Raw genomic sequence first — 26,783 nt, 5'->3', positions numbered from 1 at the left:
GATAGTGTCATTCTCATCACATTAATATAGATGATATACTATCAATATGACTTACCACTCTTTGTAACTCAGAGGACCTGACTTGAGGTCATATTTTGTGACATTTCTCCAGTGTAAAGACACTTTTTCCCCTCCCTTCCACTCTGGAAAGAAGCCACTATGTACAATCTACACTTATGCAGTGGGAGTTACGCTTCCTCTCCTTGAGGGCAGAGTATCTATATAAATTATTTGGAATTCTTCTGCATAGAGATTTGTCTTTTCTTCCTAATTATTTATTTAAAATGTTGTGTATTAGCATGGGCTCAGAGACATTTATTTATACATTGGGCTATAATATATTACTACTATTTATTTTGTCACTCAGATTGATTTTGTTGCCCAGCTTTGACCAATGGGCATGCTTTCATGGGCTTCTATGTCCCTTCGTCATACCTCCAACAGTGTGTGTGTGTGTGTGTGTGTGTGTGTGTGTGTGTGTGTGTGTGTGTGTTTAGGAGTCCTCTTAAATTCTGTCACTATAACATACTCCAGGCTATATAATTTCTGCCTAAGTCATAGAATGAAACATATTTCTAAGGAGCCCTAGATGCTTTATTGGAAAATAGTTTGGAAACCAACATGTGTACATATTTTAGATGTACATATTGGTACTATAGTGTTGTTTTTAGGTTCTCTCAGATGACAGAACAAGGAGATATATGTCCGTATATTAACTACTGTATATATACATATCTATAATGTATAAATATTTTATATATAACTATATTTTATATTAAACTAAATAAGTTCATACTGATGTCTTCAACTCTAATCCATTACCATAAGGATCTCTAACCTCTTCCCCTCATTCACCTGTAACTTACCGTTCCAACAATGAGAAACCTAGCTTTCATCATCTACCATACATTTCTTAGTTGTTCATATTTCAGTACTCATATAAAGTTGTTTTAGAATCGTTAACCTCTTCCCTCTAGAGGAAAAAATCTGTATCAACTGGAGATCTGTTCATATGTACAATTTCTTCCGCCCTTTGTCTTACAGATTCTGTCATTTCCAAACTTAGATAGGCCAGCACCTTGTTCCCCATATATCCAAACATGTTGCTGCTTTGGCCTGGAATATTTTTTTCCCTGTCTCTCCAGTTGGCAACATCTGACCCATCCATTCAGCCTCATCTTTAACAGTCTCTTTCATCAAATAGTTACTGATTGCTCCAGGCAGTGTTAGTGCTTCTCTTGTAGGTTCTTATTGCATATGAATACTGTATGATAGCTGAATACTTCATATTACTATTGTTTATTTCTTTAGACAGTGAGAATGGGAACCCCGTTTCTTCATTACATTACTAGCTTGGTGCTTAGCACACAGTTATTTAATAAATATCTATTGATCGAATTTAAGTGAAATGACTCTGAAGCAGATTGGCTCATTTCACGAATAGTTTTCTGTCCAGGAATTTCACTGACATATCACTACATTTCTTCACTGATTTAACTAGACTGAGAGCTACTTTAGCACATAAGCTTGGTCTAACTCATTATTTTAGATGCTGCGGGTGGGTCTTATGCAGCAATAACTATTTGTTGAACAAATAAATTATTTTGATGTTGCATGGTGAAAGGAAAAGGTAAGAGAAGGGAAAATAAAAGTTTGAAAGGATAAATGGCAAAGATGATTGTTTATATAAGTAGTTAGACTGAAAGGGAAAAATGACATTTTTAAGTAGATTAAAGTAAGTAAAAACTCAAATAGAGATGAGAAAGCAGACTGAGATGAGACTTGGAGTTTTTATCTTGTAAATGGATAAGTTTGGGTTGAAGAATATAACACAATGACTTGACATTAAAAGAACAAACAAATAGAACCCTAAACTGTCTTTCATCATTCAACTCCCTGACTAGAACTAGAATTGGGCTAACGTTACTCCAAATGATAAAGGTAATATATTCCCATTGTAGAAAATTTGGAAAATGCAGAAGAAATTAAAATATCACCAATAATCCTACCTCTCAATGATAACCACTATTGACATATAGAATTTCCCTGAGTGTGTATATTTTTAGTAATAAAATGGGATTTTTTTTAAAAGTAAGTAAAAAACATGAGAACTTACATTTTTTCTTGTATTCTATTGGTTAAAAATGTCAAAGTTTCTCAGCATTAAAAAGAGATTGGAGAGTGAATGTAAAGGGTCAGATAGTTGGTTAATAACATTTTGGCATATAAAATATTTTCTTTGTCTCAAAAAAAAATGATACGGTAATCCTATAACTATAGAAATCCTGCTCATTATTGAAAGATAGAAATAAAAAACACAAAATTGAATATATTCCTTTTTTTTTTTCTCATTTGGTGACATAGTAGGGTATGATCTTCTAGCTATCTGTTTTGCTCTGATAGCTTTGGCATGTAATCTCAGAAAAGCACATAATATAAATCATTCATTTCAGAGGGAATTTGTAGCATTTCATGAATAGCAGTAGTAATGATAATAAATGTGTTCTGACAAGTAGAACAGAATACAGACAGTACTGTTATTTTATTAAGCATGATGTATGGCAGTCAGAAACACTATTATCTTTTATAGAAATTATCATAATATTTATATTTTTTACTCAAATCACTTTGATATATAAATTTGATGGGATGGAGAGCAATATGAAATATTTTCTATAGAAATCAATCAGGTTGAATTTACACAGATAAGGATTATAGAAGAATCAAGCTTTTCTTTTTACAGTTTTGTAATAGTTTTGAAGAAGTCATTTGTGGTCTTAGAAAGCATTAACTTTCAATTAGTACAGTATTGTTTACTCAACTATAAACAAACAACTACTGTGCTAAAAGACATTTAGCAAATTTTTACTTGGAATTCTGAGGAATATTTTTTTCATAATGACATTGTAGATATTCAGGTATTTTTGAAATGAATTGATTAGTATTATTGTTGTAAGCCACCCAAATCTAAAGCAGTCACTATCCCTAAAAGAATGAATTTGTTCTACTGTATAAAATCTTTCTTAAAATAATATGATTTATTTCAAGTGACTCTTGTTTTAGGCACTTAGCTTACTCTCACACTTTTCTCATTTCATTTGATCATTAATCTAGTTAGTCTGGCAACACCAAAACTTACCTTTTCTTCTGTTTCTTCTTTATCCTTCGGTACAGAAACTATCTGTTGGAAATAATGTCTTCTCTGGGTATTTTCTGTGCTTTGTTTTCTCCATCGCCTATCCAGTATTTCTCATTTTATTATTATATTTTTAAAAATAAAGAAATATTAACATGGTCGTCTGTAGCCCTGTTGACAAAGAATTGCGGAATCTGACAAATATGAGTATTTGAACCATGATTAAATAGAGTTTTGCTTCAGTGAAATACCAAGTATCTGAATATTTCAATATTGAAAGTCAACTGTAATTCTCCTACTTTCTTACTCTGAGATTGGTAGCAGTATGAGCCATGCTATTTCAGCCTGGACTTGTAAAATTTTATCAGCATTTCAAAGAGAAAAGAGCCCTTTTGAGTTTTGGTATTCTCCCTGTCTCTTCAATTTCTCTGATTCCCAAAGGCAAATTTTGCCTATAGTAATCTAAGGTGTTCCAGAATAAGAGACATTTTATTTGATAACTAAGCTCTTTTGGACCACAGAGTTCTTCATATGGGTGTGGTATAAGAATGCCATTTTAAATAAATGAAACGTAATCATCTATTTTCATGACTTACCTGTGGGTAAATGGATTTAGTTAAAATGTCTAGTTAAGGCGACAACTGACTTTTTTTTTTTTAAGTGCTCACAATGTCTTGCTGTGTTATGCTTTTAAAATATATTTTACCTCATTTAATTCTATTAAGATATTGGATGGTAGCTACTTTGTCCCTATTACACAAACATCATAATAGCTAACATATTAGCACTTACTACATACCACTCACTGTCTTAAGAGCGTTATGTGTATAAACTTTGTCAGGTGGTATTCTTTCTATCCCTGTAAAGTATTCCAGAGACATTAAACAACTTGCTCAAGTGGCCTAGCTATTTTAGGGGTCATTCTTGGGGAATGGTCAAACTCATATCTGTCTGATACCAAGGCTGAGTTCATTCCTCTACGTCAATGCTTCTCTTTTTATAATGCATCTATGCTTATTTTAAAATGAAAACTGTTTCAACTGATTTAGTAATTCAGTAGCTTATATTTTCCCCCAAGTCTTCAAAGCGCCATGTTCATGTTTTTCATGGCATGACACCATATACCCCCAAAGTGTATGTGCATTCCATTTTGAGAAGTTGAATAAGTCAGTATGCTTCTTCTAAAGCCTGCTCTGTATGTTTAGCAGTCGCACAAGTAATGATGTCAAGTTGACTCCACTGCCCTCTTGTATACCTCCACATTACTGCAGTAAAAATAATTCCATGATTGGGAGTGTCAGTTCAGTCCCTCTTGGATTTCACAGACAAACCTGCCAACTCAGGTGTCAATTAAACTGTAGACTACGATGAAGACAGTTCAGGAGGGTGATGTTTAGTGAGTTCTGTGCACGTTTATAGCACATTTTTCATACCAAGGTCAAAAGGATGTGAGATGTTGACAGTGATAATTTAGCCCTGAGCTGAACTACTATTGAATTGTCTGTCTAAAGGCAAACAAGTGCAGACTTTCTATTCTCCATCTTCATGTCACCTCTCTGCTCATGTTTTTCCTATTAGAAGTCCACAATTTCTTGTGATATTACACATTTTCTTTTACTGCAAGAAAGAGAGAAAGAGAATTTTATTTTTTTGTTATAGTGCCAAAACGTATGTGTGTATACTTCAACTAGCACACTGTACTGCTATGATTTGGGAACGATCCAGTGCAGCGATATGCTTGTCATACACATTTATGCATACAAACTCGTTCTTCTGGTAATATGCCAACCCCTGACCATTTGCTCTGTGTGTGTGTGTGTGTGTGTGTGTGTGTGTGTGTGTGTGTGTGTGTGTTTGTATTTCCCCCTTCCTACCTACTTAAAGGTTCTTGTAATTTTATATATACTACCTCTGGTCACTTCACACTCTAAAAGTGAAAGTGATTTTAGCTGCTTACTAAACACTGCTATTTTCAATAAATTTTCCTTTTTCGTAAATCACGTAAAATTATTCATAGAAGGTGGTGCAAGAATCATTGCTTGACAGAAATTAGAAATTCAGTAACTTTAGTTGTTAAATAACTTCATTTTTGTCAAACAGATGTAATTTGATTGGCTATCAAGTTAACCTTTGTAAGCTACTGGTCCCTTTAATGATGTTAAAATGAGGTAAAAATTTCTTCATTAGACTGATTTTTAAAATAATTTTCTTAATTTTGATTTTGTAAGGGTAACTTTTAGTCACCATTTGGACTTACTAGATAGTTGTCTTGACGCCTGACCTGACTCATTCAGGCCAAATAGATGATTTGGTCTCTGTTTTCTCCTTCTGTACTGTGCATGTCTAACAAAAGCCCTTTTAAGTATTATCTTACAGTTTGTAAGGGCCTAACCTACTGAGTTACCACCGTATTATTCAGTCTATAAGAGCAGGAGTCATTTCATTTTATCTTCAACTATCCAGTGGCTGGCACAATGCTAGGTATATGGTAGGTACTCACTGAATACGTGATGAGGAATGGATAGATAGGTGGATGCATGAGTATTTGGGTGGACCTCTACTCTGTAAAGCTTACCATTAAGTAGCAAAATGATTCCTGGTAGTGAACTTGTGGCCCAGACTAATAATCTAATAAATAGTATAAACTGCGAAGCCAGATTACTTTTGTTTGAATCCATGCTCTGCCAAATCGAACTTTTGTACCTCGGGCAAGGCACTTAACCTCACTGTACCTCAGTTTTTTATTTTGTAAAAAGGGTAATAATAATATCTCAGGTGTGTTTTTTACTTTGTAAAATGGGTAATGATAGTATATCAGGTGTGTTATGAGAATTTAATATGGTAAGACATATTAAGTGCTTGAATGATGCCTAGCACATAGTAATCTACTCCATAATGTTTCTGTTCTTATATAACCTATAAAGAGAAAATAAAATTGCAGTGTGCTAGGACCACGGACTTGAAAAATGTGTTTTGGCATGCAGAGAAGATGAATGGAAACTTAATTACACTTGACAAAGATCCCCTGGTTTTGTGCTGTGAAAGGATATCTTTGTTAATGGTGCTTTTGTTAGGAGTGTGTTGAGGAGTGGAAAGCTGAGATCATAGTGAGACCTCACTGATACTACTGACGGAGCCTTAGAGGCATGGCAGCGCCATAAAAGCCATAGTTTAACTCATCTAATTTAGGTGAATACTTGTGAAAGGTAAACAAGAATTAGGGTAACTATTGAATATTTATCCGAACGAGGAAGGGGGTGCTGTTATATACACTCTGGAACCGTGAGCATAGACAGAGTGATTTCAGGCAAACCAGAACTATTTAGAAGCATAGTATACATTTCAATGTATGTGTGGCCTGGTTGTTATAAGAACCTTTTTAGGATATTCTGCCTTTGATGGACAACTTCACCTACAAAGTATTTTCAGAAGAAGACAAATGGATCATTTTTCCACCTACATTTAGTTTTATTCATTAGTACATAAAATAAACTACAGTTGACTTTAGGTCTCAGCTACTATCCCCAATCTCAGTGTCAGCTCACTAGATAACATGAATTAGAAAAGAATTTAAATTTTCTTTAATCTAAGTTTTTAACTACTAATTATTTCTTCTGAATTAATTCCATATTTTTAACAGAATTAGAACCAATAGAGTTCTATTAACCCAGGTCTCTTGATTGACAACTGAGGAAAATGGAACCTGTTCAAATTAGTGGCTTTCCTTGGTTGTTCACCTTTTTGGTGTCAAACCCAGGCTGGGGTTCTGTATTGTTTTCAGTACCATGGTTAAATCATTGATGAATTTTGTGTCTAAATAAATTCGATTAGCTCTATGTCCTTTACTGCTGAAGCTGCCTACAAAAAAAAAAAAAAAAAGAAAAGAAAGAAAAGAAAAGAAAGGATAAAATTAGGGGATTATTTACATCTGGCTTTATCCTCTTGTGTGAGCATTTGGATTTGAGAGCAAGTGGCACCCTGCCAGTGACAAATGGAGGCACTGAGATTGCCTTCCCATCATCCGCTACCTTTTATGGTGTCGGGGGATTTCTTGCTCTCCTTCGTGACCCAGCTGCAAAGCAGCTGTTGTTGATGCTCCTGCTTTTCCACTCCCACAACACAGCTTTCCTAACCATCCCCACAAGATTGAAATCTCTGCAACACAAGTGTCAGCACTGAGCTCTGTGAGCCAAGGCCGTCTCTGTGGGGTCCAATCAGCGCAGCCACTTCCCATGCTATTGCTAAACAGTTTGGGATGGAGCAATCCGGCAAGTGCTCATGAAGCTGGTCATGACAAACAAGAGGCATCCGTTGTACAAACAGCCCAGCTCCATGGTTGGTGTTGCTAATAAATAGCTGAGACTTGAAGCTTTCTATTGCACTAATTGCCTAAACCGAGATCCCATTGACCACTCTATCCATCTAGAGCAAAGTTTCCTATTGGAAACCATTTTCTATGAACTTTTAGTGGACCACAGAATGCTGATAAAAATCGTGGTTTCTGCCTTCCTTCCTTTTTTGTCTTCCTTCTTTCCTTCCTTCCTTCCTTCCTTCCTTCCTTCCTTCCTTCCTTCCTTCCTTCCTTCCTTCCTTTCTTCCTTCACCTTGTACAGAGGAGATGTTCATAACAATGGCAGTAGGGGTGACTGACCTGGATATTACTTAGGCCTTAAAATTTAATCACATGTATCCACTGGAAACTGTGCCCTTCCTCACTCAGGCAACAGCACTTCCCAATGAGAGTGTGCATTTAAGGAGTGTATTTTGAGTGTTTGCTTTTTCAAGATATTTAATATTTTCATGCACTTATGGCCACCTACTATGCATCAGGCCCTTAACTAAGTCTTGGTTCAACAAGTCTCCTAAAGTTGTTTACAATTAAAAGAGAAGCTAACAAATGGTAATTTAGGGTACATATGGTAAGTGTTACAACAAAAGTGTAGGAATCAGGTGTTGTTAGAGTCCCCAGGAGGAAATCACTCAGCTTAAAGGATTCTGGGCAGGTTCGATTTGGCAATGGCCATAACTGGAAAGCTATCTAAGATTTCTCAAAAAAAATGTTTAAGTTATCTTTCCTTTTAGTTTTCAATTAAACTAAGAAAAACAAAAAAACCCTAGGCTTTAATTTTTATGCCTAGTTATGATTTATGTTTTAATTTTCTGTGTTCTTTTTCAAAACACTCAATGTGTCTCATACCCTTCTGCTGACTTTATCATTTTCTTTCCCCTTCACAGCCAGGCACATTGACAGAATTATCTATAATTAAGTATCATTTCCTCACCTTGTCTCCCAAACTCCCACGCCTTCTGACTTCAAGACCTATTCCATAGAAACGAACCTTACTAAAGTTAGCGGTCATCTCTGTGTCACTAAGTCCAGTGGATATCTCTCATATCCACTGCCTTTGGCCACCTGATTCAGCTTGATTGACAAACTGCATCCTTGACATCTCAGAAGTACCTCTAGCTCTCCCATTCTCAAAACCGTGCTCATAATCTTACTTCTTTAACCTGTTCTGCCCCCGATGCCATTGTTTACCAGCTTTCCTTCAGTTTCACAGTCAGGAACTTAGAGATCATTTTTGTTACCTCCATCTCCCTCATCACACCCTTTCCCTCTTCTATCCATGCTGTAATTCTGTCTACATTACCTAAATATTCCTCATATCCATCCACTAATCCTCATCACTCTTTTTTAAAAGCCTGTACTAATCCACCTATGTTCTTTTTATTCCCAATCCAGTATTATCCTCACTGCCCTAAGAGTGATATTTACAAAGTAAATAAGGATAAATTCCCTCATGTAACCTATATAGAAAGAGTATAGGCATACTCTACTCTTTCCTACCGTTTTCACCTGGCCTGCCTCTACTCCTCCTCTGTCTCACCCTGGGCTGCATGAAGTGTTTCTGTGTTTCTGCCACCAGGGCTTTAACTTTGCTGTGCCTTTACGTAGAATACTAAAAATCTGAAAAGATTTAGAGCAAACAGAAATTTTTTTGGAAACCTTCCTTGAATGCTGCAACTAGGCCAAACCAACTGTTCTCAGTGAAACTCACAACCATTGTTTTTGTAGTACACATAACAGCTACAGTTTTGACAGCATCAGGGACAGGGGTTGTATCTTTTCTTCTTCACCATTTTCATGTTGGTGTGTTTAACACAGTGCTAGGCACATGATAGGTACCCAATAAATATTTGCCGAATTAAGGAAAGCAATGAATAAATTCAATGAATTGCTGAAAGTTTATTGTTTTAATTAAAAATAGGTATTTTTCTTTTCGGTTTATGACTCGAAGATGTGTACATTATTCTAAAATCTAAAAATAGCCAATTTTAATATTTATAATGATTTGCATAATTTTAAAGTAAAATTCTAGGATACTTTACCTATACTTTTATTGTAAATTGTATTCAAACATAGTTTTTACTTACTTTACCACGACTTACTCAGACATTTTAATAAGATATCTGAGCACTGTTCTTAATAACTGAGATTATAGATAGAGAAGAGTTATGGTGAGACATTGGTTTTAAATTGACTTTAAGCTTAGCATAGCAGTACAGTATAACGGCCTAAGTTATTTGCCCAGACAGAGCTTAAGAAGTGGTTGTATACTGTCAAATTAATTATCTTCCACCAAAATGTTTTTACAGTATGTGTGGATGACTTCTTTAAGCTTAAAGGGAAAACATACAAGTGAACAGATGTAAAAAGGAAATGAAAACACATAACAGGAAATCTGAATAAGCTAAACACCTTCAGTTATATAATATTTGAGAAATTAGCTATTTTTTATTTATACCTTAAAACCTCACATTTTTACTCAATGTCAAAGCTGTGGAGAAAGCAACATATAATTTAAATGTTTAAGTTATCAAACTGTTTAAATATTTATAAAAGGCAAGTTAACTTTTTAAAAATAATTATTTTAAATGGTTTTATATATTTGTTTTATAATGTATATTGATATTTTTTCTCTTATCAAAAACATTAAAATGTAAGGGTTTTTGTTGTTGTTGTTGTTGTTCCCTTTTTTGCTTCTTTCTTGGCATTCTTACAAGTGTTTTATTTTACGTTCATGCAAGGTACCAGATATCTGTTGTTCTTTATTGGCTGGTACTTGGTCTGTGGGCCTCCTATCTGGCAGTCTTTCTGTGGATTAGTTTTCTAAACTCTCTTGCTCTAGCATCTCAGTCAAATAAAACTTGATTATTTCATGGCACATACTTCTTCCTACCAATACTTGTTCCCACACAGTCTTTCCTCTGTGAATAAATGGTACCTGCATTCACCTAAGTGCTACAAGATTCTCAGTCATCTTTGACTCTTGTTTTTCTGTTACACCCATATCCATTCCGTCGGCCCCCTGTATTCAAGAGTTTCTAAATCTAACCATAGCTCACCACTTCCACTGCTTTCACCTTAGTCTTAACCATGGAGTATTAACAACTTCCTGAGTGGTCTCCCTATTTTCTCTTCTGTGTTTCCTACAGTAAGTTTCTCCTCCCAAGATTTAGGTAGTTTTTATATCTCTATTTAAAATCCATGGCGTTCCTTCCTAGTCAAAAGAAATTTCAGTGCTTTCTTCAGCAGTACATACACTAAAATTAAAATGACAAAGAGAGGATTAGCATGGCCCCTGCCCAAGGATGACATACAAATTCATGAAGTGTTCCATATTTTGTGCAGTTCTTGGAGGCTGTTTGACCCTGTGCTTGTTAACATCAAGGAAATTTTATGAGTCAAAGCAACATGTGGCATCCAGTATTAAAACTGTGGTTTGTACTACCAAAAAAGAAAAAATTAATTCCAAATTTCTTACAGTGAATACTAGGCCCTAAAGGATCTGATCCCTCCTGTCTCTCATACTCACTTCCTGTGATGCTTTATGGGGCATACTCTACTGCCACCATATTTGTTTTCTTGTTAGGCCCTAACATTCCGTGAATGCCACACCTTTGTATGGCTCACTCACTCCCTTGACTTACTTCACATCCCAAATGCCACTAAAGGCCTTTCTTGATCACTTTATGAAACATCACTCCATCCCACCCCTAGTTGTATATTGTTCTCTTTTCTTAGCCTGTGTTATTTTCTACCAGAGTGCTTAAGACTAATTGACAGTGTCACCTGCTCCTTTGTAAGCTATCCATTATATCACTAGAATGTGAACTGCAGGAGGGGAGGAACTTTGTCTTAATTACCAAGACCTGGAACACAGCCTGTACTGTAGCAGGAGTTTATTCCATTTCTATGAATTGAAACGTCACATCTCTTAAGCCTTCTCTTGCCCTTCTAAGTTGTACTGTGTTGTACTGTGTTCTTAAGACACTTAGTTTGACAATAACAAAGAACTTTTTTTTTGCAATCTAGTCTAAATGGGTACTCTTCCCCATCATTCTTGAAATACCAAGGGATCAACCTTCTCATTCACCTTTGAACCCCAGTATTAAAATGATCCAACTATTCAGGTAGTGTTAGTCTCCTCTTAAAAACATTCTTTCAGTGATTGTTTTTTTTTTAAAGGACATTAACTACTATTTAAAACCTGAGTTTTGTTTTTAGCAATGGATCATGAAAATCTCTTGTGGTTTAAATAATTTTCCACAAAATCATTTTAATAGAGTCATAGTATTTCATTGAAATGACATTTGGTTAACCAAGTTTATGCTGGTGGACATTGAATTTGTATAAATATTCCTTCAATGAAAATAAATTCCCACCCTTTTGTGCTTACAGGTATTTTTTCAAACAAATACCTAGAAATAGAATTGTTTGGCCAAAGTGTATCTATGGCTTAAAGGCTTTTGATATGTATTAAGTTGTTCCCCATGAAGATCTTACCACATTTGACTATATTTTAGCTATATGTAATATAAGCAACTATTTTTATGAACCCTCAGTAATATTTAGTCCTTTGACTTTGTGGGGAACTTCTTTTTTAGAGGAATAATACATCTCGGTGTATTTATTTGCATTTTAGGCAAACTGAATATTGAGTAAGTTTAATGTGTTTTTATAGAAATATTGATCATTAGTTTTTGGCATTTGAACACTGTTTTTTTGTGTCCATTGCTCCTGTAACATGTCTGACTTTCAGGCTAGAAATTCAGCTGCTTCAGGATGACTTACTTTTTAAACCTTTGGGTGAAATTCAGTGTACTGTGGTCTTTCATCCCACTTGATTAGCTATTTTTTTTTCAGTTGTTTTGTGGTCACCTCCCCCTCCTAGGGATTCACCTAAATCTGGAAGGCTTAATGGTGCTCAAAAAGCTGAGAAAGAGTCTATGGCCATGATACCCTGAACAAGCCCGATCTCTTCTGATCTCAGAAGCTAAGCAGGGTCGGGCCTGGTTAGTACTTGAATGGGAGACCACCTAGGAAAACCAGGTGCTTGCTGTAGACGTAAAAAAAAAAAACAAACAAACCAAAAAAAAAAAAAAAAGATATTGTAAACTGACAAGGTCTTTGCAATCTGTGAGGTCAACCAACGGTTGCCTTACCTAAAAAAAAAAAAAAAAAAAAAAAAAAAAATGAGAAAGAGCTTCTCAGGTCAACTTGGTCTGAGCTGATACCTTCACGTTGAAGTCTGATGATTCCACAAGAGGATTTAGGATGGGTTTCATGGAAGCTTTGCTCAGGTTAGGAGGCTTGGTTTGGGGATGTCCAGCCTTGCACTAGGACTAGCACAGAGCCAGCCCTCTCTGCTGAGGTTTTGACAGCTACTCTGGATGCTGTCCTAATCGGTGTGAGGCCCACCTTCAGTGTCATTTAATATAGTATTTCAATGAGCTTAGGCCTTATGAAAATATATTCCAGGTATCATTCAGACAACTTCTGCTTTGGGATATTTAGGAAGAGAAGGCATAAAAGGCCTGGTATTTATAGAAAGTGGCACTTGGGAGACAATTCAGGGAGGAAAAACACTATTATTGATAAACTATTCAGCCACATTTATTTTTATATCTGGTATCCTTATTCTATTTTATTTTAAAGCATTTCAGAAATATTATTTTCTTCCTTAAAAATGGATTTCATGGTCAAACTTTAAGTATCTGATAATTTGATGGAAATATTTTGGTAACATAGTGGTAAAATATTTTATCATGAAGGTTACCCTTCACTTTACCTCTAATTGAGGTTAGTTCAGGTTGATAATATGCACTGACTTAGAGGGATGTGAGAATTAAATGGTTCGATATAAATGATCTTGGTTTGTAAGAATTAGTTGAACCATTAGATTTTTTTAATGATTTTTTTTTCTTTTGAGGAGGAAAGACTTTTATATACTGAAGACACTTCACATATGAACATTATGATGTTAAAATAGACTATCAAATAATGCTCCTTCTATTTGTAAATGGTAGTCCTCACTAATTTTCAAGACTGTTGAATTGTTTTTTCCAAATTAATTTTCAAGACTGTTGAATTGTTTTTTCCTTTGCACTCATTAAACTATAATGCATGTCTAAACTACACAGTTACCAAACTGTAAGCTTTGGACCTGTTATATTGGCTGCTTCTGTTTCTTATTTACTATTTGTACACAATTACACTTGAATGGGAAATGATATGATTTTCATTGGTTGTGAAAAATGACTGACATTCATAATTGTCAAACATTTCCAAAGAGTAAACACTAAATGCGTGGAAATAGTTGTTAGATACACAACTGCAGAATGAGGCACATCCTACACCAAACTTAAAACAGCCTCTAAATAGGACCACCAAAGAGAAATTCTCTGGTTTGTTTTAATTATTATTCCTACCAGTGCTGAAGACATAGGTAGTCCCTGGTTAGGATATAAATATTTGGTTGAGAACTGGACTATTTTTGAGGAACTCTTTTTATAGTTTTATAGACCTTAGTTCTATGACAACTTCCAGATGTGAAATGGAGAAATTACTACTTCATTCACAGCTCTGTACATCAGAATATTTTTACTAAAAAATAAGTACAAAATTTGTTTATGTTTTACTTTTCAAAAATGAAATAATTCAAGCTGAAACCATAGTAGTATAATTTTCTCTTACATTTAATATTTATGAGTGCTTTCTTAAGTGGGAGCTCCCAAACCATTTGGGGGAGGGGTAGTGTTTGTGTCTCAGTGTGATTATTGTATGTTTAAAAATATATATGTATCTATTTTAATATTTATATATTTTATAGTTAGAAAAAGTATTGATCAGCCATTGGAAGAGATACTGCTTGCCTTGTAAACCCACTCAGGTGGGACCATTTCTGAACAGTAGTAGTAGTATCCAGTTTAATTAGAAAACTAAATATGCTGAAAACAAATCCCACACTGTGGAATAGGCTATGTAAACTTTACTGAATATTTATCTAACATGTATATGTTTTATTGCTGCCAATCAGAAGAGGACCTGACAAAGCTTAGTCCTGTTTGAGGATTTTTTTTATGAGTTTAAATAATATTATTTTGTGTGTGTATTTTTAATACTCAATATAGCGCTACAAATAATATGCTAATATAAGTATAATATAAGCATATTGATAATCTCAAATCCCTAATCCCTAGGTACTGGTGCAGCCTTTGGCCAGGAAAGTGTCATTTGTGTTATTTAAAGCCCACCTGGTTAATTCTTTGTATCAGCACCAATATTCTAACTGCAGAGAATGTCTCTAATTTACAATTGTTTGAAATTATGATGTTTAAAAAAGTAGATTTACCATGTGATTCCTTAGATCTGCTTTACATCCTTGACTTCCTAATCTTTTGCACTGTCAGTTGCTCTTTGCTTCAGTATACTGGGTTATTGCTGTTTTAACTGATTTGTGTGTGGGTACACTGAATAAGGCATGTGCATCCTCTAAGTACATACCTGGAATGATAATTTTACAAAAGCTAAAGTTCCACTTGCCAAACCTTATATTATATATGAAGGGAGTTAGTCTAAAATCTTACATTTCACATTGTATAACTGTAGGGCAATCATAATGACTCTCAAAAATAATCGTATCTTCACAAAAGATCAGGAACTCAACTAGGACTAGGAGCTATTACAGAGGGCTTTATAAAAAGGTGGAATTTCAACTGAGGCTCGATGCATAAAATGCATATAAATGAGTAAAAAACTGAATAATATTACAGACTGGAAGAAATAATTAAGAGAAGACATGGGAACTTTGGTTAAGGCAAGTGAAGAAATTGGCCTAATAAAGTATAAGGATTTATCCAAGATTTGAGCTAGAGTGTGGAAGATTTTGAAAATTAGACTGATTCTTAAGTAGAATGAGTGAGAACAAGGAGCTATTGAAATATTTTTGAGCATGGGCATAACAAAAGCAGTTCTGCTTAAGGCACATTAATCTGGTGAAATGAAATTCAGCAAGTCAGGAAATCTGAAATCTATTGTTGCACTCTAGATGTGAGCTGAAAGGCCTTTAATTTGAGGGAGGGGAAAATGTTGGGAATGGGGGTCATTTTTAGGGAAATTATGAAATTTAGTTTTTACCATGACATGAAATTCAGAAAAGGATTTTTGCATTTTTGTAATTAGGAGCCAGATAGTAACTTCGAACTTGGTAGAATTCTTTCGAGTAGATAGAAGGAAGAAAAATCAAAGAATGTCAGAGCTTTGTGTGCCAGATCTGAAGCTAGTTATTTCCATTTGATTTGTGATTTTCTTAGAACCCTTCAAAATTGATACTAATTATGTTCATTTTTTCCAAATGAGGAAATAGAGATTCAGATGTAAAAGATACTCAAAATCATACAGTTAAATAAGTAGAGGCAGCAAGATTCAAACACAGGCTTGTCTGTCTCTAGGCTAGTTCGCTCCGTGACAATTGGAGAAATTAATTGTTTGTGCACTGTGCCCTGTGACTAATTCTCTTAGTTATTGGGTAGTATGTTTATTATGTGTCTCCTGCAACTAGGACTCGAGGACAAGCACTCTGTGTTCATGGTTATATCCCCAATACTTAGAACTGTGCAAAGCAAATAGGCATTCAATAAGTAATTTTCAACCTACAAAAATAAAGGAACAAGCAAAGAACAAGTAATAGAGCTGGCAGTGGAAACTGAGCCTCTCAACTCAGATTTCCCTTATTTGTCACAGCTGACCACAGTCCCTTTTCCTTGGTTTTCTGAACCGACACATGTGTCCAGAAATCCCAACCAATATACGAAATGAGTAATGGTATTTGATGTGAGGAGTTTGTACAACCAGTGGCTTACTCTGTAATTCTTGCTTGTAGAAAATGCTGATGTACTCTAAAAGACACTAAGAAAAACCTGCTGAGAAATAACTTTTTCCTCTCCACTTTCTTAACTGCCATCCCTCTACAGCAGTAATAGGTGAACGTGTACATTTGATTAAACATAGTGTTACCTCTAAGCCACTTCCTAAGCCCTAGTAATGTGTCTGGATAGCTTTCGCATTTGGTCGATCCTTGATTTTGTATACTCTTGTAAGGATTTTATTTTCCTTCTTATTATTTGGGACTTGACTAAATAAATAGTGGTCAAAGCTGAAACATAGGTTTTTGCATGATGCTTTGATACTCTCTCTCTCAATTCCCCCACCCCCACACCCACCAAAAGCATGGCCTGGCTTTTGATGTGTTTATTTTACATCTAGGAGTTGTGGGACTCTGCTTTTCATAACCTGGTCCATGGACAGCCAGAGACCACTGTCCTTTGGGTTCTGATGCGTGTTTTTTTTAACACTGTATTATTGTTTTGCCAGTGGACTATGCACAAGTATTTTACTATCCTATTTACTATGACATTGATAAATTAACCAGCTTCTCCTCTTCTATACTGGAAAAAAGTTCACAGATCCTTTTTATCTTTGCATACAATATTTGTACAGACTCTCTACCAATATAGTTTTCATTTGCATCTTTTATTATTATCTGTAAGTTCTTCATACATCATTTTCCAATGACAATTTAAAGGCTGACCATGTGTTTTTGCGGTGGTGTATATAACAAAATATATTCTTTGTCATTCAGAATTTTTCATTCTATTGCATACTGTATGTGTGTGTGTGTGTGTGTGTATGCATATATATATATACACATGAAATAATATTTATTACAAACTTATAATATGCCTAGTTATTGTAATAACTACTTTGTGTGTATTGCCTTGGATAATTCAATAATCTTACGAAATATTTACTGTTATCCTTTTTTTAAAAAAAATACACTTTATTTTTAGAGCGGTTTTAAGGAGAAATGAGGAAGTCGATTTTGTGATTATTGGGTTACCACTAGCTATAGGCAGCAGAGGCTGTAAGTAGGTCCTACCTGTTGGGAAATGGGTGAATAAAGGATGTAACAAGAGTAGATTTTTAAAAATTTGAGTTAATGAACAAAAAGGAGAGGGTATATAAATGAGTTAAAGTTGCATGGAATGTAGAATGATATTAGGTTAATTATACATCTCTGGCTTTCGAAGATTTTTCTCCTTAACAGTTGTTTTAAAATATATGTGACGAAAGAAAAAAATATCATTTGAAGTTCATGTGGGTGATGATGTATAAATTAGAAGGAACAAGCAATTAGGATCATTTTTCTTTACTTTGGACCACGGCTTCTGGACACTACCCAGCGTCCGACTGCCACTTGCAGTCAGCATCATCTTCATTCTGACCTTGCAGGACAGAACAGAACTCTCTAGGAAAGTTCTTCAACTTCAGGCCACCCCTTTTTGTTACCCTGTAGGCACTTGTGATTCTGAAATGATAACCAGGTAAAGATTGTACACGTCTAGAATCTGTCTGAATTAGGATTTCTGTTTCCCTTGACTTTTTGCTTACTGCTTTCTGAAAATGATTGTAATGTTTATTTGAAACTATAGTTAAGAAGGTGGTTTACCTTTAGATTAAATCCTGGATGAGCAGTATCTTAGTCCTGAATGACAATGTAAGGATAAGCAGTGGTTGTTTGCAATTCAACAAAAATGATGAATTTTTTCATGTACAAATTTAACGATTAGGACAAAATCATCTCAAAAACTAAAATGGCCATAGTTCTTTACAAGGAAGAAAGAATGAAGAAGAAGCAAGATTGAAGGGAGAATATATAATAGAAAATAATCATGTTTCTTGCCATTCCTTGAAACTATCTTATCTTTTTGGTTTCTGTGAAACCATGTTTTCACTTTTTTCTCTTGCTTCTCTGGCCCCTTCTTTTTAATCTCTTTATGAACTCGCTCTCATTTTCTGTTCTTCTAATCTTGGTATTTCCCAGGATTCCCACTTAAGTCTTCTCTCTGAACATATTTTCCTTAATCGTCTTTGTTTAGATAAAACAAAACATTTTTTTGATAATAATTACCAAGTAGACATTAGTCTGCTTCATTTGGACCCAGGAGGTGAAGAATCCCTTATGATCCGCTGCTGAATCATCCATTTTCTCTATTTTTCAAGGGTCGTAAGAGTGAGGCTGAAAAGTTCTTCTTGAAGGCTATTGAGCTGGATCCCACCAAAGGAAACTGTTACATGCATTATGGTGAGTGGTTGATAGTTTTTTCCATGCCCTTCACATTTCCTATTAATGTTGACATGAGATTTAGATTTTGCTGGCAAAGAACATTTTGAGAGGACATTGACTTTTGTTTCAGATTTAGCCTCATTCTATAGTCTTACCTCCTCGTTCAAACCAGTCATATTAAAGAGGCTATGCATTATATTTTCCTTAGAAATTTTTAGAGGACTTCGATGGGTGTTTTTATAGTTGTTTGTTTCAAGGTCAGTGAGGTCTCATCAGGAAAATACCTTGCTTCTTGCCTGATGCATAGTATATAATCCAAATCTCAGCCCTCTTTTCATTCTAAAAGATAATGTATTATCGCTCATCAAATGTATCATTTTGAAGTTTTAGAGGTTTACATTTTGGCCTCAAAATCTTGTTTTCTGGAAGATATGAATGTACAGCAGCCTCTACATGCCCAAGATTGAGCTCAGGGATAAACTGTAAAGGGTGTAAAGGATGACTCTCATTCATTTTAGCCTTGGCCTTAATCAGTGCAGAGTGAATTTATATAACAACTCTGTCACACTCCACTCTACTCTGTCATTAGTAGTGAGTCATGTGTTAAGTGAGGCAAAGTAATATCGCTGGTTTGGTGTTGTGTAAGACTGTGCTTATTTCTACCAGATTTGCAGTTGGAATGGCTTTCAGCGAGCCAAAAAACATTTACTTTTTCTGATCCCTTGGAAAAAAAAAGTGTTTTTTGACCACTATTGGCTTTAATGTGTTAGTTATTATCAAGTAATAAACTTAAAGGTGGATGGAAATTAAATCTTTAGGAAATACAGCTGATATGCTTGTATAACATTTAAATTCTTCTTGTATTTTCCAACTAGTAAAAATCAAACAGTGAGAGGCTTAAGTGTGGAAGAATGGAAATAGTAAAATGGAGGATATACTTAGTCAACCACAATTCCATTTGTTTATTTACATTGTGTGGATATGTTTATAAACCTAGGCTTGTGATACTTTACCTCTCCAGCATAACACAGCATGTAATTTCACACAACTTATTGCATAACCACTTCTGATTTTATTTCACAATGCAGATTCATTGCCATGTTAAGAAGCAATTAACTAATTTAGGCTCGCTACAGAATTTATTTTTATAGGTTTTCTTATTTGAAGTATTTTAAATTAGGATTTTCTTATGCATACTATTTTGGGTACTCTTACTGTGCATTTCAGAGTGCTAAAGGACCTCTTGTCATTTCATTTTATGAAATACTTTTATTTTCTTTTCTTGCTGCCTGTATTTCCTTTATGTCACACTAATTCTACTTACTGAATCTTCTAAGGTTTTTCTCATAATTTTATTATATGCTTTAGATTTTTTACTAACAATTCTTTTAAGCTTCATCATTGCTTTATTTGAAAAACGTCATTATTGTATTAAAGAATTAGCCCCCTTCTTCCCCTTTTATTCTGGCTTTTCGTCTTTACCAACATTTCTATCTTTTTATTTATTATTATTTTTATATTACATCATACTGCTGATTTTTTTCAGTTGTGGTAGTAGGGAATATTTCTCCCATGAGAAATGTTTAGATTTAGTTTTAATAGAAAATGCAATAAATTCTTTATTGTATATGTTATTTGGAAAACAGTGATAACATATGTTCTGTAAACACATGTGTTAAAGACTGATTCTCTTAGTCCCCCTGGATTATTTAAAAATTTGGGGCATATATACACTTATTTTCTAAGGGAGGAACGATTGCATAATTCAATATAATATTATAAAATAGTTTCAGTATTTTTCCTCCACTCTTGAGTAGGAAACAGGATAGTCTCAAGATGAGGCATCAAACAGGAATAGTTAAGGCAAAATAATCTACCAACAGACAAGGGGCCCATAACTTAGTTATTGATATTTCTATCTCAGTGTGCTCAGATTATTTAAAAAAAAAAAAAAAAAGGTACATTTAAAGAAATACTAATGATTTTAATTTAGGGGAAATCTGCTTCAAATAACTAAAATTGAGAACTGGAAAGTTTTTTTTTAAATGACCTTATATAACCATTTTGTTGTACAAATAAGTAGATTGCAGCCTAGAAAAATGAAGTTGACATCCCCAAGTTAGTTGTAAGTAAGTAAATTTTTGGTTCTTTGATAACTGACATTGCTTTTTCTCTTATAGTATATGTTCCATTTCTTTTTAAAAAATTAATAGATTGACAAACAGACAAGTAGGTGGCTGGATAGGTAGATATTTTTTATTAGTAGGCCCTTCTGTGCATAGTTTTAGAACATCATGGTGGCTTAATATTCTTAGGGAAGGGTTTTTATTTTATTCATTTTAAATATATCAGATAGATATAGCAGGCTCAAGGCAATGTCCTATTTTTAGAAAGTGAGTAGTGCTGTGTACGGAGTAAGTAGGATGATATCATTTTTAAAAGGTGATGAAATGAGAAGTTAGGTACTTGTTGAGACCAAGTAGTCAGGTAAAGCATCTTTGAGGAGATGATATTTGAAATTCATATGCTTAAGCCAGCTATTTGAAGAGCCAGGTAAGAGCATTTCAGACAAAATAAACAGGAACTTCAAAGGTTGCAGGCAAGACCAAGCTTATGTTCACCCCAGAGAAATAAGGCTAATGTGACTGCAGCATACTGAACCAGAAAGGAAAGTGGGAGGAGAGAAGCTCCGGCAGGAGGCAGAGATAGATAGAGCCCATGGGGCTTTGTAGACCAAGCTAAGGAGTCTGCATTTTATTCTAAGAGCAGTAGATGAGACCATGTGGAGAAGCTAGGATTACAGAAAGATCAGAGTAGAGCAAAGGGAACTAACTCTATTGCTGTGTTTTAGGCAAGAAATGATTGTGGCTTGGACTAGGGAATGGTTGTGGGAATGTAAATATTTATAATGAAATTGTTCATTTACCTTCTTTAGAAAATTCTAAGATGATTAAAAAATAGGGTGGACCTGTTTTCATTTTGCAATATCAGTATCTAGTATATTGCAATAAGTGTTGGTTGAGCTCAGGAATATTCTTCATTCTATGTTTTTTTTTTATTTATTAAATTTATTGGGGTTGATTGGTTAATTAAGTTATATAGATTTCAAGCGTATGATTCTATAGTACATCATCTGTATTTGCAAAGCTGACTCTGTGGCATAGTTAATCAAAGTGCCCGTCTAATAAATATTTTCCACTTTAGAACTGAATATTAGAATTGGATAAATTAACCATCAGAATTTTTATTACTTCATGTCCAAGAAGATACATACTATGACTTGCATATCAGTTCTTCTCTAACTTACCAATTAAGGATATTCTTAGACTATTTATACCCACGAATTGAATGAATAATAGCATGTCTTCAGCTTAAAAGTAAATTTTTAAATGAAATATGCCTATTGTGTTGAGTCTCTTTTTAAATGTTTTTGCAAATGCCAATGAAAATGCAAACTGAATGAGTTTTGTTCTGTCAGAAATTCATTCTCCTGGGTGATTTTATGTGCTTCTGATTTGCCTGTTAATGATACAAGTGACTTGGAAAATGCCATTCACTTGGGACTACACAGAGGGAATTATAGGAGTTTATATTGGCTACACTGGCAATTAGAAGGCAGTATTTAAAAGCTCTAACAGTTATTTGTATTTCGAATCCACTAGTTTTTTATCTGGGGGGAAGGAATTGCATTGCAGATTGCCTTTTTTCTTCAGGTTTACTTGCAAGGAAGAGAGCTAGGCAGGCTTATAAAATTGGTTCAATAAGTTGGTTAAATATTGGACTCTGGTATCTATAGCCTCTGGGATTAAGATTCCTCATCTGTAAAGTGAAAGGGTTGATGTGGGCTTCTGAAGTGTTTTCTAATACTCAGATTTCATGCTGTTTGCTATATATACTCAATCACTCATTGGTCTTTATCAAGAATTTTAAGGAATGTGTAGAAAATAGGTTTCAAATTATGATATCAGTAATAGTATAATGTTGTATTTATATGTCATCAAGCTTACAGTGTTTTCCAATGTCCATATGAAAAAAATCATGTTAATTCTTTGTGGATTTTAGTTTATAAATGTCAAAGATGAGGATTTGGTGCCTTCGTGCCTCATATAGGCCTTTAATTCAAAGGATTCTCTATGGATTTTTCCTATGACTCCAATAGGAAGTTTCTGTCAAAAGAATGAAAGTCAAGAGATGAAAATAATACATTATAAATGTTTCTTTCATGTACATAGCAGTAAATTTGATATAGACTGAAACAACTTAATACACATTTGTTATAAGATACCTACTATGTATAAATCTAGGCAAATGGGAATTCATTTGACATTAAGGACAGAAGCATAAAAAGTTAAAAGGGAGCAGATTGTGATGAACACTGTTAAAAAGTGTTTTTTTTTTTTAATATAGAACTTGGATTTATTTTTTCTTTTTCTGTCTACCTCTTAACCATTTCTAAGAGTAAAGCTTTTATCCTCATTTTCTTCATTATTGATTCTCTGGGTAATGTTCATTTCCAAAGGTTCAGCTATATAATGATGAGTCCTGAACCTTTTCCCAAGTTCAATATTTCTCAAGCACTATACTAGTGTAGGGACATGTCAAGGAACAAGAGAATCTCCATTGGAGATTGCAAACTGCTGAGGAAGTCACAAATTATGAAAATAATGATTTGATTACAACTGTAATTAGTTTTAAAAAGGATATGCAGTATAATTAAAGTGCCTTGACCTGAGTGGCTGAGGTGCAGGAGAATTATTCCTGATGAACTTACATGTAAACTATATTGGAATGATGAGTAGGAGATCACCAGACAAAAGGGTAGAAATGAAGGGATACAATGGAGAACATTAAAGCACAGAAAATGCTTGAGGCAGAAGGCACAGCGTGTGTCTGGGGAATAGTGCAAGGAGAAAACTAGGACCTGAGCTAGGAGATAGGAGAAACATATTCTGACTTCATAGAAGGAGGAACAACCAAATTATGAGAGCCGTCAGGTTATGAAATGAGTGCTTGTTGAAGATGTTTTAAGTATGGGTTTGTAAGGGCATTAGAGAGAACGCAAGCATCTGGAAAGTGGAGAGGGCTGTTCCAGACAATCATGAAATTATTTCTAACAGTGAAGATCATTCTATCATTCTTTCTCTTGGCTCACAGAGGAGTGTAGAATTTTTTAAAACTGTAATTACCTGAATCATTATTATTTGTCTCTACAATCAGTTTTAAAACATTGGCAATATCTTACTACATTTATCAAACACTGGCAATCTTACCGAGTACTTTCTTAACCCTGATCTTTTTTGGTCATCTAACTCCTGTGAGGTAGGAAGGAATCCCAACCACATTTGACAAGAGACAACAGAAGTTAGGAATCTTCAAGTGACTCTCTGACTCAGAAATATTCAACAAATATAGTTGGGGAAATATTTGAGAAGTCCAGCTCTTTCAACTTAAGTCCAGAACTTTCCACTGTTAATATTGTACATCTCCAAGATAGTTTATATACTATTACATTTTATTTTAAAAATAAGTGCTGGAGGAAATTGTTACAATATTAAAATCTATTTTTCATCAGTGAACACTAAAAGAAACAGCTTGAAATCTGGGTTGAATCTGTGAGAGGCCTGTGGTTAGTTTTTATTATTCATAATTAAAACTAGTTAGAAGATAGCAGTGAACTGACATTTGGTTGCATTGTAACATTTAATTTTTAGTCACTTCAGAAACTGCAAGAGTAATTTTTAAAATCAATGAACTAAATAATGGTATTTCCTTGATTAAAAATGAAAATACATTTTTGGTGACTCTTTGCTAAGTTACATTGAGATTAGTGTTTCCTGTCACAAGGACAGCACAGGCAGTTCACGGATGTATAACTAGAGTAGTATTTTTCTAAATCTTATTTCATACTATTTTATTGCTTACCAATGATTTTTTATTTTAAATTCTATATTGTTACAATGAGTCTAATAATTTAACATCACTCGATCTTTATATCTGTGTGTATTTTATGAGATACTTTCCGAAGCCATTGGAAATTAAAATTTCCCATGAGTAAAATGGGAGAGAAAAAAAGAAAAAACAAGAAAAAGATTCTCTAACTTACAAGAAAAAAATAAAGGAAAAATCAAAGAATTAATGTATTTCCAAAAAGAAATGTGATTAAAGGACAAATAGTAATGTGATAAGAAGCAATTTCCATAAAAACAAAAGATCAGTCTACTTAAGACATGAGAAACTCTGTAAAACTACAAGGAAAATTGATAGAATACAAAGACCAAAGGATATAAACATTAAGCCTGACAAAACATAAAAAGTTATATATAACAGATTTTCAAAGATACATAAACATACAATTTCATTAGAGGTCAAAGAAATTTAAATTCAAGTGCTAATGAAATCCCAAAAGATAATGATATTGTAAAAATTAGGCTGCTTTAGCACTTATTCTCAGTAATTCTCTCTATTATATATCTTTAAAATATAACTTTTTATGTTTAAGATTATCAACAAAGGTAACAATTGGAAGGCAGAATGCTATTTATTGGAGGCAGAAAGGGGAAAGTATCTAAATGCCTGAAAAATGGAAATGATTAAATTAATTAAGGCTGTTCCCATTTGATGAAATGTAAATCTTGATAAATTTATAAAGAATATATAATAACAGAGAGCACTGCCTATATTATTGTAAATGAAGAATGATTAAATTCTACAACATAACTGTATCATTAAAAAGGCAAAGCAAAACAAACATGAATGAAGGTTTGGCTTTTTGGCCAATTTTTTTTTGCCAGGCTTAGTGTTTCTATTTACTCTACATTTTCTTTCATGAATACATTACTTTATGAGGAAATATACACTTTAATAAAATGCAAAAGAATGAGCATCTTAATCTGTTTTTCAGATAGTTTGTAGAAAAGATAACAGGAAAATTATTATGAAAACTAGGTAATTATCCAAAAGCTATGTAACAGAATTCCACCTTCCTCATTTACATCTGTCTTCTCTCTATGCCCTTAAGTGGTAAAAGAGGCAAAGGAGCTCTCTGGGGTCTCTTTTATAAGGGACCTTCATGAGGGCTCACCATCATGGCCAAGCACCTCTCAAAGGCCCTACCTACCTACAAACACCATAGCCATGGGGATTATGATCGCAATACATGGATGGGGCAGGAGGCACACACATTCAAACCATAGCAAAAATTTACATAAATTCTTTTGAATCTGTTTCTGTATAGGACTCAAGAAACCACAAAAGCAAGATAATAAGAACTGAATTAAACTTTTGATTAAGTAACAGAGAGTGCAGAGGATTTTGGACAATGGATCATGGATTTGAGAATGAGGCATGCCCAGCCGTACTGCTGATTATCTCCTGAGCATGTTCTGCCTTCTACTAGCCTCTGTTTCCCTCAGTTTCTTAATCTGGAGATGATTACTACTGTCTCAAATTGTGAGGATTCATTTACAGTTTTATAAAAAAAACTAGCATGTAATATATGCTTAGGAAATTGTAACAATGGCCATTTATTACTTAAAATTATACCAGAAACCATGCTAGTATTCTGGGGAATGGATCACATAGGAAAATTTTTGAATAAGATATATAAATATAGAACAGAAATTTGGCAAGAGGAGCTAGAAGAAAAACCTATGAATTAAGATAAAGGGGGAACTTACCCATCAGTATGCAGTCAAAAGACCAGAGAGAAAGAGAATTGCTTGCGAGAAGAATGAGGATTATAAATAACAAGTAAATAGGAACAGAGAAAGAGGAGACGGGGGGAAAGAGAGGAGAGGGAAAGAGAAGAGGGGAAGGTGCTTTTTTTAAACCATCTTAACTATTTTGATTTAGCGATTGATAGCACTTCGAGATTCTTGTTTGCATTCTGCCTTTGTCTTAATTAAAGCAATTGTTTCCAAAGTTTGTTTAACCTAGAGTTAACTTTTCTGTACGTTAGTGGACATGTCAGTAAATGAGTACCTCAGAAAAGCCCATCGAGATGGCTTAGCAACCCAATGAGAAGACTGAGCTCATTTTAGAAAGAAGATGTAAGCTCTTTGACCCACCTGTCTCCATTCTCATTACCACCCACTATAATTTAGTCTCAGTCTGCTCATTTTGTTAGTGACTTCAGGACCAGTGTTGAATCCTTCTGTCTACCTCATCTCTTCTCTAAT

The 26,783-nt window shown here is 34.3% G+C and overlaps 1 protein-coding gene and 1 non-coding gene across 4 annotated transcripts in view; both read left to right on the top strand.

The window, feature by feature from the left end:
- TMTC2 (transmembrane O-mannosyltransferase targeting cadherins 2) overlaps positions 1 to 26,783 on the top strand; it is a 345,050-nt gene that overhangs the window by 255,388 nt on the left and 62,879 nt on the right. For all 3 annotated transcript variants that reach the window (XM_016143610.2, XM_016143578.2, XM_016143600.2), the window contains one exon: positions 18,543 to 18,624. In XM_016143610.2, the coding sequence (XP_015999096.1) occupies positions 18,543 to 18,624 (82 nt within the window). The remainder of the gene's footprint in view (positions 1 to 18,542; positions 18,625 to 26,783) is intronic.
- LOC118614445 lies at positions 10,718 to 10,824 on the top strand. Its single transcript, XR_004956049.1, has one exon. It is a non-coding gene; the product is annotated as a U6 spliceosomal RNA (small nuclear RNA).

Source organism: Rousettus aegyptiacus, unplaced genomic scaffold (assembly GCF_014176215.1).
Source record: "Rousettus aegyptiacus isolate mRouAeg1 unplaced genomic scaffold, mRouAeg1.p scaffold_m13_p_2, whole genome shotgun sequence".
Classification (NCBI taxonomy): domain Eukaryota; kingdom Metazoa; phylum Chordata; class Mammalia; order Chiroptera; family Pteropodidae; genus Rousettus; species Rousettus aegyptiacus.
Note: the sequence above shows the minus strand (reverse complement) of the source record. Positions and strands in the feature narration are given on the sequence as shown.